Source organism: Macaca fascicularis, chromosome 4 (genome assembly GCF_037993035.2).
Source record: "Macaca fascicularis isolate 582-1 chromosome 4, T2T-MFA8v1.1".
In the NCBI taxonomy this organism is placed as follows: domain Eukaryota; kingdom Metazoa; phylum Chordata; class Mammalia; order Primates; family Cercopithecidae; genus Macaca; species Macaca fascicularis.
The window spans coordinates 128,294,407-128,309,657 of record NC_088378.1 but is presented as its reverse complement, the minus strand read 5'-3'; the positions used below and the strand labels follow the sequence as shown (position 1 = coordinate 128,309,657).

General features: G+C 48.9%; 2 protein-coding genes across 15 annotated transcripts in view; one reads left to right on the top strand and one right to left on the bottom strand.

The window, feature by feature from the left end:
• Positions 1 to 1,493, top strand: part of CUL9 (cullin 9) — a 44,099-nt gene extending 42,606 nt beyond the window's left edge. For all 13 annotated transcript variants that reach the window (XR_012433769.1, XR_012433766.1, XR_012433770.1 and 10 more), the window contains 3 exons: positions 160 to 293; positions 1,000 to 1,073; positions 1,155 to 1,493. Coding sequence is in view for 8 of the 13 variants with exons in the window: in XM_074037994.1 (XP_073894095.1) it covers positions 160 to 293; positions 1,000 to 1,073; positions 1,155 to 1,350 (404 nt within the window). In the remaining 5 variants the exon portion in view is untranslated. The remainder of the gene's footprint in view (positions 1 to 159; positions 294 to 999; positions 1,074 to 1,154) is intronic.
• Positions 1,494 to 2,439: 946 nt separating this feature from the next.
• Positions 2,440 to 6,265, bottom strand: DNPH1 (2'-deoxynucleoside 5'-phosphate N-hydrolase 1). Of its 2 annotated transcripts, none has more exons than XM_005552934.3 (4): positions 6,033 to 6,265; positions 3,146 to 3,214; positions 2,852 to 2,962; positions 2,440 to 2,693 (listed from the first exon to the last, which is right to left on the bottom strand). In XM_005552934.3, exons 1-4 carry the CDS (start codon positions 6,238 to 6,240, stop codon positions 2,545 to 2,547), a joined length of 537 nt encoding a protein of 178 aa, XP_005552991.1. In that variant the 5' UTR covers positions 6,241 to 6,265; the 3' UTR covers positions 2,440 to 2,544. The 2 variants fall into 2 exon arrangements, with proteins under 2 accessions (XP_005552991.1, XP_005552992.1); XM_005552935.3 differs by having other exon boundaries at positions 6,045 to 6,265.
• Between the last annotated feature and the right edge of the window lie 8,986 nt (positions 6,266 to 15,251).

Here is a 15,251-nt window from a genome sequence, read left to right as displayed (position 1 = left end):
GTTTCTTGGTTTCTGTCTCTACCCTGCTCCCCTAGGGAGCTTCATGAGAATGTCTAGAGCTGCACCTGGCGCTTGGTAGATGTTCCATAGGTGTTTGTTGGAGGAAAGAATGGATGAGAATGAGAAGGGAGGGAGCCTCTCTGTCTGCTCCCTCTGCAGAGGAGACCCTGCTGCGGTGCAGAGACCTGGCCTCCTCCCTGCGACTCCTGCGGGCTGACTGCCTCAGCACGGGCATGGAGCTGCTCCGACGGATCCAGGAGAGGCTGCTTGCCATCCTGCAGCATTCCGCCCAGGTACTCCCTGGCCCAGACCCCTTCTGCTCCTGCGTTCTGCGGGAGTTGTGGTCCTCCTGTCCCAGCACAGCCCCTGCCCTGGGGCGAGTCCAGAAGGAAAGGCAGCAAAGCGGGTGAATGGATGTTAGGAGACCTGGGTGCACATCCCAGCTCCTAGGCCAACCTGCCTGATGCTGCTGGACCCTATCACTTCACCTCCTGGGGATTCCTACAAAATAAAGGAGTTGGCTAGCCCACATCAAGGGTATTTGGTCAGGTGCCTATCAGAATCACTTGGGGAACTTTTCCAGACTATACTTCCCAGATATGGATTTGAAATCCTAGGAGTGGGCATCAGGGGATTGGGGTCACTGGAGCAAGGGCTCTCCCAGGCTCTCTCCAGCTCTAATGCACTGATGCTGAGTCTAAACTGAATCCTGTCCTCTGGTTGCTTACTGACTAGTAAGTCACGTGGGCAGAAAAGACATACATAGATTCTGTAAGCTCTTTAAGCACAGGGTGGTGTGCCTCACCCTGGTACCCTGTATCTCTGGAGACCATCCGTGAGTGAACTCACAAAGGCAGTGGTTCATGAAGTGCTGTGCTGGGAGGGGAGGAGTCCTAGCAAGAGCTTGGCCCTCACAGAGCATCAGTGGCAGGAATGCTGGGTCCAAAGGCCCCGTGCCCTCTACCTCCTACTTCCCAAATCCTTCTGTCTGCTCACCAGGATTTCCGGGTTGGTCTTCAGAGTCCATCAGTAGAGGCCTGGGAGACAAAAGGACCCAACGTGCCCGGCAGTCAGTAAGTGGGGTGGGCAGAGCCATGGAGGAGGCAGTGGGACATGGCAGCCTCCTCCGGGCTGAGTGTGGTGGCTTGCCCTAGGCCCCAGACCTCCTCAGGGCCAGAGGCGGAAGAGGAGGAGGAAGACGATGAGGATGATGTGCCCGAGTGGCAGCAGGATGAGTTTGATGAGGAGCTGGACAATGACAGCTTCTCCTACGATGAGTCTGAGAACCTGGACCAAGAGACTTTCTTCTTTGGTGATGAGGAGGAGGATGAAGATGAGGCCTATGACTGAGGGGGCAAATGCAGGAAACACCTAGAGCCGCCCCAGAGTCACGGGGCTGCGGGGGCGGGAGCTGCCCCTGTTTGTCATGGGGAGGGGATTCCCAGCGTCTGCAGTGCCTCTTTCTGTTTATTGAATAAAGGCCTCTTTCTCACACACGTCTCGGAGCAGGCTGACAGCTTCACCAGGGGCCAATCAGTTGCCACTGCCCTGGCCCCACATCCACCCACACCCCTAATCTTTACTGTTTCCTTTAGACCTCTGGACTCTTCTATCCTCCGAGAAGGCTCAGAGCAGACTCATCTGACCTAAGCTGATAAAGGGAAGTGAAGGTTGGCATGGAAAGGGCCAGGTGCAGCCCCAGCCCAGTTCAGAGGAGACAGAGCGGGGTGGCCACCCCCAGGAACAACCTTCCTCCCAACTCTTTTTTTATTTTTTGGTTCTGAGATGGAGTTTTGCTTTTGTCCCCCAGGCTGGAGTGCAATGGCTTGATCTCGGCTCACTGCAGCCTCCGCCTCCCGGGTTCAAGCGATTCTCCTGCCTCAGCCTCCTGAGTAGCTGGGATTACAGCCATGCATCACCATGCCCATCTAATTTTTGTATTTTTAGTAGAGATGGGGTTTCCCATGTTGGCCAGGCTGGTCTCAAACTCTTGAGCTCACGTGATCCGCCCGCCTCGGGCTCTCAAAGTGTTGGGATTACAGGCGTGAGCCACTGCACCCAGCCTTTCCTCCCAACTCTTGGCTCACTGCAAGCTCCACCTCGTGAGTTCACGCCATTCTCCTGCCTCAGCCTCCCGAATAGCTGGGACTACAGGCACCCGCCACCACGCCTGGCTAATTTTTTGCATTTTTAGTAGAGACTGGGTTTTATCATGTTAGCCAGGATGATCTCGATCTCTTGACCTTGTGATCCGCCCACTTCAACCTCCCAAAGTACTAGGATCACAGGCGTGAGCCACCGCGCCCGACCCTCCTCCCAATTCTTAAGTGTTCCTGGGGAGGAAGGGGCTTGAGGGCATTTGGAGTTGTCCTCCTCTCGGCCTAGAGATTTCTAAAGCATCTATCTTGAAGTGAAGTGTGGGAGGACTCAGACAGAAAGTTAGGATTTTAACTGTACCTTTTAATTTGCTCCTGGGGCTAAGAGGAAGGAATGGTACTTAGAGCAGTGTCTGAGAACAGAAGAATTTAAGAAAGTGAGATTAAGTCAAGTGGGTGGGTCAGGGGAGGCAGCCATCTGCCCTGGAGGATCAGCCTCGAAGTATCGATCCAGCAGCGCCTCCACCTCTCCTTCCTCATAGTCCCACACCTGGAACCGAGAGCCATCTGCTGCTCCCCGGATCATGGCCGAAAGCACTGGAAAGGGCAGGGAAAGGTGGAGCTGCCTCCCATCCCCACCCTCACAGCTCCCTTCCCCCTTCCCTGTTGAGGGAGGCTCGGTGCTCAGAGCCCACCAGGGAAGGAGCTGAGGGCTGGGTCCACAGAAAGCCAGGAGGGAGGCTTGGGGTGCTCACCGCGGCCAGACTGCGGGCGGAACAGGCATAGGATCCGCTTGTTGAAGGCCACAGCCCGGCCCAGCTCATAGCCTACACCCAGGGATGGCTGTGTCACTTCTGCCACGACCACTGGGAAGAAAGACGAGAGGAAGCCTCAGCATTGGGGGCACTTGGGGTTCATAAGGAAGATGGCGATGTGGCTGTGGTGAGGAGGGAACTCTGGGAGTCCCTTCTAGGTGTGGAGGCTGGGATGTCCAGGGGAACCCAGCACTCCAGAGGAGTTAGGTGCTGGAAGGAGGGAGCGCCACTCACCATCCGCCTGCTGCAGCCACGCCAGGTCCCGCTCATGGATGAGCCTGTCACCCCCAGCAGCCTCTTCCCCTGTGTTGAGGGAAAGCTGGTCAGGGACATGCCTCATGCTGTCCTCGTAACTCCCATGCCCTTGCATGTCTATACCCACCCTGCTTAGGAGGGCGAGAGCCTTGTGCTAGATGACCTGACCCAACATGACGATCTCGTCAAAGCAGCGAGGAAATGAAATAGCCACAAAAAGAAAAATTCAGCCCTGTGCAAGGTGGGATGTGTGTGATTAGGGCCAAATGAGAACATGGGCAGCACATGAGAATGATTAGGGAAAGGTGCATGGGCACTTAGCCAAAAGTAGGAGAGGCATCCTGGGCCCAGAAGGTAGGGATCTCAGGTCCTAGCTTGATTAAATGTTATCTTCCAGGACGGTGAGGCTCAGCCCACCACATCAGGTTAGGACCACTGGGGAGCTTGTTAGAAGTACAGATTCCAGGGCCGGGCATGGTGGCTCATGCCTGCAATCCCAGCACTTTGGGAGGCTGAGGCGGGTGGATCACTTGAGGTCAGGAGTTCAAGACCAGCCTGGTCAACATGGTGAAACCCCGTCTCTACTAAACATACAAAAATTAGCTGGGCATGGTGGTGCACACCTGTAATCCCAGCAACTCGGGAGGCTGGAGCAGGAGAATCATTTGAACCCAGAAGGCGGAGGTTGCAATGAGCCGAGATTACACCACTGTACTCCAGCCTGGGTAAAGAGCAAAACTCTGTCTCAAAAAAAAAAAAAAAAAAAAAAAAAAAAAAAGTACAGATTCGGGCCGGGTGCAGTGGCTCACGCCTGTAATCCTGGCACTTTGGGAGGCCAAGGCAGTAGGCTCACAAGGTCAGGAGTTCGAGACCAGTCTGGCCAACATGGTGAAACCCCATCTCTACTAAAAATTTAAAAATTAGCCAGGCGTGGTGGCAGGTACCTGTAATACCAGCTACTTGGGAGGCTGAGGCAGGAGAATTGCTTAAACCTGGGAGGTGGAGGTTGCAGTGAGTGGAGATCACTCCACTGCACTCCAGCCTAGGCGACACAGCAAGACTGTTGTCTTCAGGGGGAAAAGAAAGTACAGATTCGAAGGCTTTATCCCAGATGATCAGAACCTGCATCTTTAACAGGCTCCCTCAGATAACACTAAAGACCTGGAGAGCCACCAGGCAGTCTGGATATACCATGAACTAATGAGCTATAAGCTTCAGGGTCCTCCACTTGCACAGGCCCTTTCCAAACCGTCAGCAACTTTGTATTGTGATTTTTGTCTTTTTAAAGAGGTCTCCCAGAACTGCATGAGGTCCCACAAATTGTGGGTCTGCTCTTGGGTAGGGTAAGTGGAAACCACTTAAGGTTTTCTTAGCAGAAGCACAAGCATTCAAGATACAATTTTCAAACTAGAAGGATCTGCAAGATTCCAGACCAGCACATCAAAGTATGCTTTAGAGAAATCCAGCCAGACTCAGTGGCTCATGTCTGTAATCCCAACACTTTGGGAGGCCAAGGCAGGCAGATCACTTGGGCTCAGGAGTTCAAGACCAGCCTGGCCAACATGGCAAAATCCCATCCCTATAAAAATACAGAAATTAACCATGTGTGGTGGTGCACACCTGTAGTCCCAGCTACTTGGGAGGCTGAGGTGGGAGGATCACTCAAACCTGGGAGGCAGAGGTTGGCAGTGAGCTGAGATTTTGCCACTGCACTCCAGCATGGGTAATGGAACAAGACTGTTTCTAAATAAATAAATAAATAGAAAAAAGGAAAAAGAAAAACCCAGCAGCCAGGAGCAGAACACAATAACAGCCTGAAAGAGAACCTGAGGCCAGCATGGGGGCTCACACCTATAGTGCCAGCACTTCAGGAGGCCCGAGGCAGGAGGATCACTTGAGGCTAGGAGGTCAGGACCAGACTGGGTAACACAGTGAGACTCCTGATCTCTACAGAAAAATTTTGAAAATTAGCCAGGCATGGTGTCATGCCCCTGCAGCCCTTGCTAATAGGAGGCTGAGGCTGGAGGATCGTGAGTCTAGGAGGCTGAGGCTGCAGTGAGCTATGATCACACCACTGCACTCCAGCCTGGGCGGCAGAGAGGCCCTTGTATCAACAAAACAAAAACGTGAGAGTAATAGCGAGAACTGGGGTCAGCCGGGTCTAAGAGAGTGCTGATGTCTTCACAGAAAAAGGAGAGGCAGGCGCTGGGCGGTGGCGCATGCCTGTAATCCCAGCACTTTGGGAAGCTGAGGAGGGCGGATCACCTGAGTTCAGGAGTTCGAAACGAGCCTGTCCAATATGGTGAAACCCCGTCTCTACTAAAAGTACAAAAAGTAGCCGGGTGTGGTGGTGCGTGCCTGTAGTCCCAGCTACTCGGGAGGCTGAGGCAGGAGAATCGCTTAAACCCGGGAGGAGATCGTTCAACTGCACTCCAGCCTGGGCGACAGAGTGAGATTCCGTCTCAAAAACAAAACAAAACAAATAAAAACTTGGTGGGGAGGCAGGAGGATACCTTTCGTGTTGGGTGGTGGAAAAGATTCCAGCGGGTGAAGTGGGAACTGAGCCCAGGCAAAGCAGCCCAATCCACCTTCTTTCTGTTGCACCCTACAAACGCTCTGAAAGCAGCTGAAGACAGAGTTCTCCAAGAAGGAATCAAAGGTCAAGATAATGCTGAGAATGCCTCACACTCGCAGGCTTGCTGGGACCCACGCAGTCCGAGCCCCGGCCTTCTCAGACTGGGGCGCTGGATGGAGCACCGGGGTAGCAGGGCGGGCTCCTGGCACCGGGAGCGCAGCTGCCGCGGTATCAGGCCGGGACCCCGCCAGCCCAGCCAGGCTCCCGCCCGCGTCCCCGCAGCCCGCGTACCCAGGGCCTCACCGCGCGCGCCCAGCTCGGCGGCCGCCACGTGCTCGGTGAGCACTGTTCCGAATCGCCGCAGCCGAGACACGATCCGCTCGTACAGCGTCCTGTCCTCGCGTCCGCCGCGAATGCTCCCGCAGAAGTACAGGGCTGGGCGGCCAGACTCCCCCAGCTCCTCACTCTTGCTGCGCCCCCGCACCCTGGCAGCAGCCATTCTCCAGCCGCCCGCGCTCTCCCGCGCCAGGGGGCGCCAGCCCGCGGCCACGTGACCCCGCCCGGCCCAGCGCAGAGATCCGCTGCTGAGTCCACACCTGGGGAATGGGGAAGACGAACTGGGAGGATCCAACCGGGACCCTCTCTGAAACACACCCTTCCCGGACTTGACGTTCGGATGCCTAATACGCACCTTAACTTGACCTTGTCCAAGCAGAACTTCCCCACCTCACCAGCTTCTGCTCCCCGCCTCCCCGCCGTCTTTCCCAGTTGCATCCTCCCAGCTGCTCAGGCCCAAGACCCTCGGAGTCATCTGGATCGTTCCCTTTCTCTCAAACTCTCCGTCCCATCCATTGGCAACTCGTGTAGATTCCTCCTTCTAAATCTGAAATCTCACGACCACCTACAGGGCCACTACCCTGGTCTAAGCCTCCTCCCGGCTCTCCGAAGCCTCCTAACAGGTCTCCCCATGTCCCGAGCTGCCCAACGTCATACAGAACCAGGTCCACCCACCTTTGCGTCTACCCATAAGGTCGGGTTTTTATTGATGCTATTTCAATCACAAAAGTTAGGCACCACATGGAGTTCCCAAGAAGGCAGTTCTTCTTAAGACCACCTGTTCACTTGGTAGTCAGAGCCGTGGGCATGCAGGCTGGAGCCACTCCACAGGTCAGACTGTCTTGCAAACCACACATAGTATTATATGTAAGGATATAAGGATATAAATGTTACAGATGAAAATTTCACATCAAACACAGGAACATTTAACATCAAGAGAAAAGGGGTTAACGAACCAGTCCAAGGAGAGTGTTATGGACAGAGTCCTGGCCTGATGGGGATAGTCGTCAAGGGCTTGCAAGGAACAGTCCTTGATTTGAGCAGAGCCTTCAGAGGCAGACACCAGGTGCTGGTCACAAGTGATAGCAAGACTCAGTCTGTTAAGGTGGCGGTGTCTAGCCGCTGAAGTCCTGCTCATTGTATGGCCCTTGAGTCCTCTGATGAGGACTTATAGTAAAGGGCGATGCCCTTATCTGGTTGGGTGTTGTCTCCGTTGGTTAGGTGAACATCTGGACCCTGTTGGCTTGATGCCTTTTGAAACGTAAGATGGAGTTTTTTAAAACTTTATTTATTTATTATTTTTTGGGACAAGGTGCCTGTCGCCCACACTGGAGTGCAGAGGCACAATCATTGCTCACTGCAGTCTCACGATCATTGCTCACTGTAGCCCCAAACTCGTGGGTTCAAGGAATCCTCCCACCTCAGCTTCCTGAGTAGCTAGGACTACAGGCACATACCACCATGCTGAGCTAATTAAAAAAAAAAAATTGGCCAAGCACTGTGGCTCACGCCTGTAATCCCAGCACTCTGGGAGGCCGACATGGGCAGATCATGAGGTCAGGAGATCGAAACCATCCTGGCTAACGCAGTGAAACCCCATCTCTACTAAAAATACAAAAAGTTAGCTGGGCATGATGGCACACACCTATAGTGCCAGCTACCCCAGAGTCTGAGGCTGGAGAATCTCTTGAACCTGGGAGGCAGAGGTTGCAGTGAGCCGAGATCACACCACTGCACTCCAGCCTGGGCAACAGAGTGAGACTTCATCTCAAAAAAAAAAAAAAAAAGTGTAGCGATGAGGTCTTACTAGGTTTCTAGGACTGGTCTCAAAACTCCTAGGCCCAAACAATCCCCCACCTCAGCCTCCCAAAGTGCTGGGATTACAGGCATGAGCGAATGCGCCCAGTGATGGAGTCTTTTTCTAAGATGGAATGACTTATGTCAAGGGTTCTCTATACACCTCCCTTACCCTTCCCTGCTACAGTCTGCTCTCCACTCAGCAGCTAGAGTGATGTAGGTCAAGACCTTCCTCTGCTCAAAACCCTCCAATGGTTCCCATCTCACTTGGGGTAAAAACTGAAAACCCCACAGTAGCTCACAAGGCTCCAGATGATCCTATCACCCTCTTACCTCCCTAACTCCAGTTCCTCTTATTTTCATTCACTTCTCTGCCACCTCACTGGCTTCCTGGCTGTTCCTTAAGCATGTCAGCCATGCCCTTGCGTCAGAGTCTTTGCATTTGCTGTTCCCTCTGCCTGGAACCCTGTTCTCCCAGGTAGCTTCCTGGCTCACTCCTCATTTCCTTCAAGTCTTTGTTGACACTTTACCTTCCCTGACCACCCTATTCAATATGGCAGCCCTCCATCCCCCAGTTCTCTCTATCACCCTTCCCTACCTTGCCTTTTCTCCTTCTCATGCACCATATAACTTATTAATTATGTTGCATGTTTTTCTATACCCAGTAGAAGGTTGTTCACTGCTGTATTCCTGCATTCGTTCTCTTTCTCTCCTTTCTTTCTTTCTTTCTTCTTCCTTCCTTCCTTTCCTTCTTTCTTTCTTTTCTTTTCTTTCTTTCTTTTCCTTCCTTTCTTCCTCTCTCTCTCTCTCTCTTCCTTTCCTTCCCTCCCTCTCTCTTTTCTCTTTCTTCTTTTCTTTTTCTTTCTTTCTTTCTCTCTCTCTTCCTTCCTTCCTTCCTTCCTCCCTCCCTCCCTTCCTTCTTTCTTTCTTCCTTTTTTTCTTTCTTCTCTTTCTTTCCTTTTCTTTATTAAGAGATGGTGTCTTGCTCTGTCACCCAGGCTTGAGTGCAGTGTCATGGTCACAGCTCACTGCAGCCTCAAACTCTTGGGCTCAAGCAATGCTCCCTTCTCATCCTCCTGAATAGCTGGGACTACAGGCGAGTGCCACCATGCCTGGCTAATTTTTTGTAGAAATGGGGTCTCACCATGTTGCCCAGGCTTATCTTAAACTCCTGGGCTCAAGTGATCCTCCCACCTCAGCCTCCCAAAGTACTGGGATTACAGGTGTGAGCCACTGTGCCTAGCCTATCCCCAGTTTCTAGAACCATGCCTGGCACATAAGAAACATTTATTAAACGTTTGTTGAATGAATTAGTGGTTTAAATGAGAGGATGAATTTCACAGCACTTCGTAGTCTGCTCAGCCCTATAGTAAGCAGGTTGATAGAGGCAGTATATTCAGGGAGACAGGCAAGCACTCATTGTTCACCAGTACTGATTTCACCCTCATTTTATTATGACAATCACAAATATATGACAAAACCTTCAAATGGAATGAGAGAGTATGCAGTGGAAAGAAAGTCCTGAGACCCCAGCCCCACTCCCCAGAGGAAAGCTCCATCAGTGTTTTCTTCCGTATTCTTCCTGAAAGATAACTATTAAAGTACTGAAGTGTGCCATTGCAGAGAAGATACAGCAATATGTATATTTTTAATGCTAAGATACAAAGGGGAGACAGACATTTCAGAGTATTTCTGCCCACTGCTGTGCTGGGCCCAGCTATGTATACACAGACCATGGGGCAAACATGAAGACATAGCTGCACACCTGTCCCTCCCCCATCGGGTGCCCTCTCTCTCGCACGCACAAACATGCATACACAGATTAGGAAGGAGGCCTCAGGTGCCAGCAGACTTGATAGGCAACCTCCCCAACACTCCTTATCCTCACTCACACCTTCCCTCCAGTTCCCCCCAAAGACAAGGAACACACATGCACAGACACACACACACACACACACCATCTTGTTTCTGCCTCTGTATCTTTTTTTTTTTTTTTTTTTTTTTTTTTTAGAAAGAGAGTTTCACTCTTGTTGCCCAGGCTGGAGTACAGTGGTGCGATCTCGGCTCACAGCAACCTCCGCCTCCTGGGTTCAAGCAATTCTCCTGCCTTAGCCTCCGAGTAGCTGGGATTACAGGTATGTGCCACCACACCCGGCTAATTTTTGTATTTTTAGTAGAGACGGGGTTTCACCCAAAGTGCTGGGATTACAGGCATAAGCCACTGTGCCTGGCCCCAGGAGGCCAGTCTCAATTCCGTTACTATCTCTGTGACCTTGGTCAGGTCCCTTAAACTCTCCAAGTCTGTTTCCTCATTTATGAAATTGGTAAGAAATGTTATCCTGCCTTACTCACCTGGTTTGAGCATGGTGCAGTGAAGCATGTGAAGGCACATTAGAAAATATAGGCTAGGTGCGGTGGCTCACACCTGTAATTCCAGCACTTTGGGAGGCCAAGGCAGGTGGAGTGAGTGAGATAGCGCCACTGCACTCCAGCCTGGGCGACAACAGCGAAACTCGTCTGAAAAAAAAGAAAAAAAGAAAAAAGAAAACACAAAGTACTCAGGGAGTTTTTAGGGTGGTAAAATTACCCTGTATGATCCTATAATGGTGGGTACATGTCATTATATATTTATCCAAACCCATAGAGTGTACAACATGAAGAGTGAACCCTAATGTAGTCTGTGGACTTTGTGTGATAATGATGGTCAATGTAGGTTCATCAGTCTAACAAATGTACCGCTTCAGTGGGGATGTTGATAATGGCGGAGGCTGTGAATTTGTGGAAGCAGAGGTGTGTGGGAATTCTCTGTACCTTCTGCTCAGTATTGCTGTGAACCTAAAACTGCTCTAAAAAATAAAGTCCTTTTAAAAATAAAGTGCTATACAAATGTAAGTCATTGTTCAATTAAACAAAAATTATTTTATTATGGAAAATGTCAAATTTATATGCTGATACAGAGAATAGCTAAAAACTACATATCATATGATTCTATTTGACATGTCTAGAAAAGGCATGTTTGGTGAGACAGAAAGCAGACCAGTTGTTGCCTAAGGCTGGGGGTGGGAGCAGGAATTGCCTGCAGAGGGCACGAGAAAACATTCTGGGAGTGACAGAAGGGTTCTTTTTATTTTTTTGAGACAGGGTTTCACTCTGTTACCCAGGCTAGAGTGCAGTGGCACCATCATGGCATCACAGCTCAGTACAGCCTCGACCCCTCAAGTGATCCTCCCACCTCAGCCTCCGAAGTAGCTGGGACTACAGGCAGGTGCCACCACACCTGGCCAAGTTTTGTTGGCAGGCTTGGGTGCTTCTATGAGTTTGCCCATTATACATCCTTCATATGAGTTTTGTCCTTCTGTGACAGGCTTATTTCCCCATAATGCCCTCCAGGTTCATTCATGTCTGATTTCAAAATATATTATTAAGCTACAGTAGGCCGGGCACTGTGGCTCATGCCTTTAATCACAGCACTTTGGGAGGCTGAGGTGGGAGGATTGATTGAGCCCAGCAGTTTGAGACAAGCCTGGGCAACAAGGAGGACCCCACCTCTACAAAAAATTTAAAAAATTAGCTGGATGTGGTGGCACTACGTGTGTGTATGTTTGTGTGTGTGTGTGTGTGTATGTGTGTGTGTGTGTGTGTGTGTGTGTATAATGGAATATTAAACACTCTTTAAAAAGAAGGAGGCCGGGCGCGGTGGCTCAAGCCTGTAATCCCAGCACTTTGGGAGGCCGAGACGGGCAGATCATGAGGTCAGGAGATCGAGACCATCCTGGCTGACACGGTGAAACCCCGTCTCTACTAAAAAATACAAAAAACTAGTCGGGCGAGGTGGGAGGCGCCTGTAGTCCCAGCTACTTGGGAGGCTGAGGCAGGAGAATGGCGTGAACTTGGGAGGTGGAGCTTGCAGTGAGCTGAGATCCGGCCACTGCACTCCAGCCTGGGCGACAGAGCGAGACTCTGTCTCAAAAAAAAAAAAAAAAAGAAGGAAATTCTGCCATTCGCAACAGTAAAACTGTTCTTAACAAAGCAAAATATACAGTAGAGAAAATAGTATGAGATTTAATAATTATCAGTTTATGGCCAGTCTTGTTTCATCTGTATTCATACTAAATTTCCTCACTGTACTATTTTGATGCAAATTTCAGATTACATTTTTCATTTATAAATATTTTTATATATGTCTGTAAAAGATAACTCTTTTTTACTAAAAATGTAAGCAAGGCTGGGCATGGTGGCTCACGCCTGTAATCCCTAGTACTGTGGGAGGATTGCTTGAGGCCAAGAGTTGAAGACCAACCTGGCCATCATAGTGAGACACCATCTTATTAAAAAAAGGAACTAAAATATTATTATCATATCATAGCTAAAAAATTTAACAAGATTTTCTTAATATCATCAAATATTCCATTCATGTTCAAATTTCTTGTCTTAAAATTTTGTAATTTATTTGTTTAAAATCAAGATCCACATATTATGATTGGTTGACATGCCTTTTAAGTCTATAATATATACATTTCCCCCGTATATTCTCTCTTTCTCTCTCTCATCCTGCAGTTTCCTTCAGTCTGAAGTTTGCCAATTATATCCCTGTGATGTCACTGAATATGTTCCTCTATATTCCTTATTTCCTGTACATTAAAGTTGGATGCAGAGACTTAATCAGATTCAGGTAGAATTTGGCTATTTCACAAGGGGTGTTGTGTAATCCTAACATGGGCACATAGTGTCTGGATGTCTCTCTGTTTTGATGCGAGCAACCATTGATACTCAATGCCCAGATGTATTTATCATTTATCATTCATTCATTCATGCAGAGGCGTACCAATAAAATTATACTTTCATTATAAAATCAAACCCAGCTACAGAAAACCACCTAAACAAATGAATTATTATAAGACAAACACTCTTGTGATTCCCACCCATCTCATCTCAAAATAGATCTTCAACTACCTAGAAGTAGTTTCCATGTGCACCATGCCAAACAGCCCCCTTACTCCCTCCAGAAGTAACCACTGCCCTTACTTTTATAGTGAGGACAAAAAGGAAGGACATCATTAAACTTCCTTGTATTTCGTTATGGTTTTATCACCCAAATGTGCATTTTTAGACAGTATAGTTTAACCTTACCTATTTTTATTTATCTTTTAAGTCCCTTTTATTTATTTTTTTGAGACAGGATCTTGCTCTGGCACACTGGCATGCAGTGGCATGGTCATGACTCACTGTAGCCTCAACCTCCTAGGCTCAAGCGATCCTCTCACCTCAGCTTCCTGAGTAGCTGGGGCCACAGGAGCACGCCACCACACCTGGCTAATTTTTGTTAAATTTATTTTTATTTTCCAGAGAGAGGAGGTCTCACTAGGTTGCCCAGGCTTGTCTGGAACTCCTGGGCTCAAGCAATCCTCCTGCCTCAGCCTCCCAAAATGCTGGGATTACGGGCATGAGCCACTGTGCCCAGCCTTAAATTCCTTTTAATGTACAGGTTGGGGACACATTTTAAAAGCATTTATTTTGTGTGAGACATTCAATGGGCACTAACAGAGCTACAAAAAGGAATAAAGGAGAGCATCTGAGACTTTAGACTCCATTTGGCTTTGGGAGGAGCCAACCTTAGCTCAAGAATAGGAGAAATCAGGTTAACGCCATGCAGTAATGTGCAAAGGGCTGTAGTGACTTAAGGAAGGCAGAAATCAAGCATCTGGAGGAGCTCTTCCAGTCTATCCTCACACTCCTGCCATGTAACACCCAGATCAAATGTCTTCTTCTGGCCAAGAAGTAGCAAGACCTAAATTTACCCTCCCGTCTTTAACAACTAAAAAACTGAACAGAATATATGAATATAGAGCAATAATGTTTGAACATTGGCCATCAGGCAGCACAGAACAGTACTGTAATCGCTGAAAGACTGAAAACAAAGTAGACGAGCTTTACATTTGCCCCAGCTTATTGCCTGTGAGGTTACCAGGCTGCAGGATGGAGGAACCCAGGCTGTGCCTGGCTGTCTCTTTGATGGAGGAGATAGAGCTGGGAGTCCAGGGAGGCCAAGGCCTCTAGTTTACAGGAGAGAGTACAGGACAGGAGAGAGAGCTCTGGAGAGGTTCAGAGGGTTCCATGAATAGATAGCTGAGGACTGATCAGCACATGTGCATGAGGGAACTGTCTGTGGTGGGGAAAAACATCTGAAAGCAGCAGAGTGAACAATTTTTGAGCTCACACAGGGATGGAACTAGTGCCTGTTCCTACTGGCTCATATGGAAAATTCATAGGGCTTTGCCTTAGTGGCAAAAAAAATTAGGTTTTGTCTTAGCGTCAGAGAAATATTAGCCCTAGACTGGAGGCTGCTCTGATCTAACCTAATAAAACTTAAAAGTAAACTTCAAAAGGATCAAACTGGTTTCTCTTTTTTCTTTTTCTTTTTTTTTTTTTTTTTTTTTTGAGACAGAGTCTCATTCTGTCGCCCAGGCTGGAGTGCAGTTGGCGATCTTGGCTCGCCATTCTCCTGCCTCAGCCTCCCGAGTAACTGGGACTACAGGCACCCACCACCATGCCTGGCTAATTTTTTGCATTTTTAATAGAGATGGGGTTTCACCGTGTTAGCCAGGATGGTCTCGATCTCCTGACCTCGTCCTCCCAAAGTGCTGGGATTACAGGTGTGAGCCACCACGCCCGGCCCAAACTGGTTTTTCTTTCTTTCTCTCTCTCTCTCTCTCTCTCTCTTTCTCTCTCTCTGTTTCTCTCTGTCTGTCTCTCTGTTTCTTTTCTTTTTTTGAGACAGCGTTTTGCTCGTTCACCCAGGTTGGAGTATAGTGGCATGATCATGGCTCACTGCAGCATTGACATCCTGGACTCAAGCGATCCTCCTGCCTCAGCCTCCCAAGTAGCTGGGACCACAGACGCATGCTACTACGCCTGGCTAAGTTTTGATTTTTTTTTTTTTTTTCTGTGGAGACAGGGTCTCTCCATGTTGCCCAGGCTGGTCTTGAGCTCCTGGGCTCAAGCAATCCTCCTGCATTTGTCTCCCAAAATGTTGAGATTCACAGGCATAAACCACAATGCCCAGTCTGTTTTTTTACTTCTTAAATATTAACTGCAATCCAGAACAAAGCTGAATCATATTCACTGAAATATAAAAATATACAAGACTCAGCAAGGTAAAATTCACAGTATTTGGCATCCAGTAAAAAATTACTAGACATGGAAAGAAGCAGAAAATATGACCCATAGTAGGAATAAAAATCTGTTGAAACGAATCCAGAAATTGTTTAGATAGAATTAGTAGAAAAGTGTATTAAAGCAGTCATTATAATAATTACATATGTTTAAGAAGTTAGAAGAAAAAAATGAGTAGAGATATGGAAAATTCTAAAAGACCCA

Bases quoted from the DNA above. Each gene is read 5' to 3' on its own strand.
- DNPH1 (XM_005552934.3), bottom strand. From the start codon at position 6,240: ATGGCTGCTGCCAGGGTGCGGGGGCGCAGCAAGAGTGAGGAGCTGGGG. The intron at 3,215-6,032 runs GTACGCGGGCTG...CCCTCAACACAG, and splicing joins CGCGCGCGGTGAGGCCCTGG to GGGAAGAGGCTGCTGGGGGT. The intron at 2,963-3,145 runs GTGAGTGGCGCT...CTTTCTTCCCAG, and splicing joins GTGGCTGCAGCAGGCGGATG to TGGTCGTGGCAGAAGTGACA.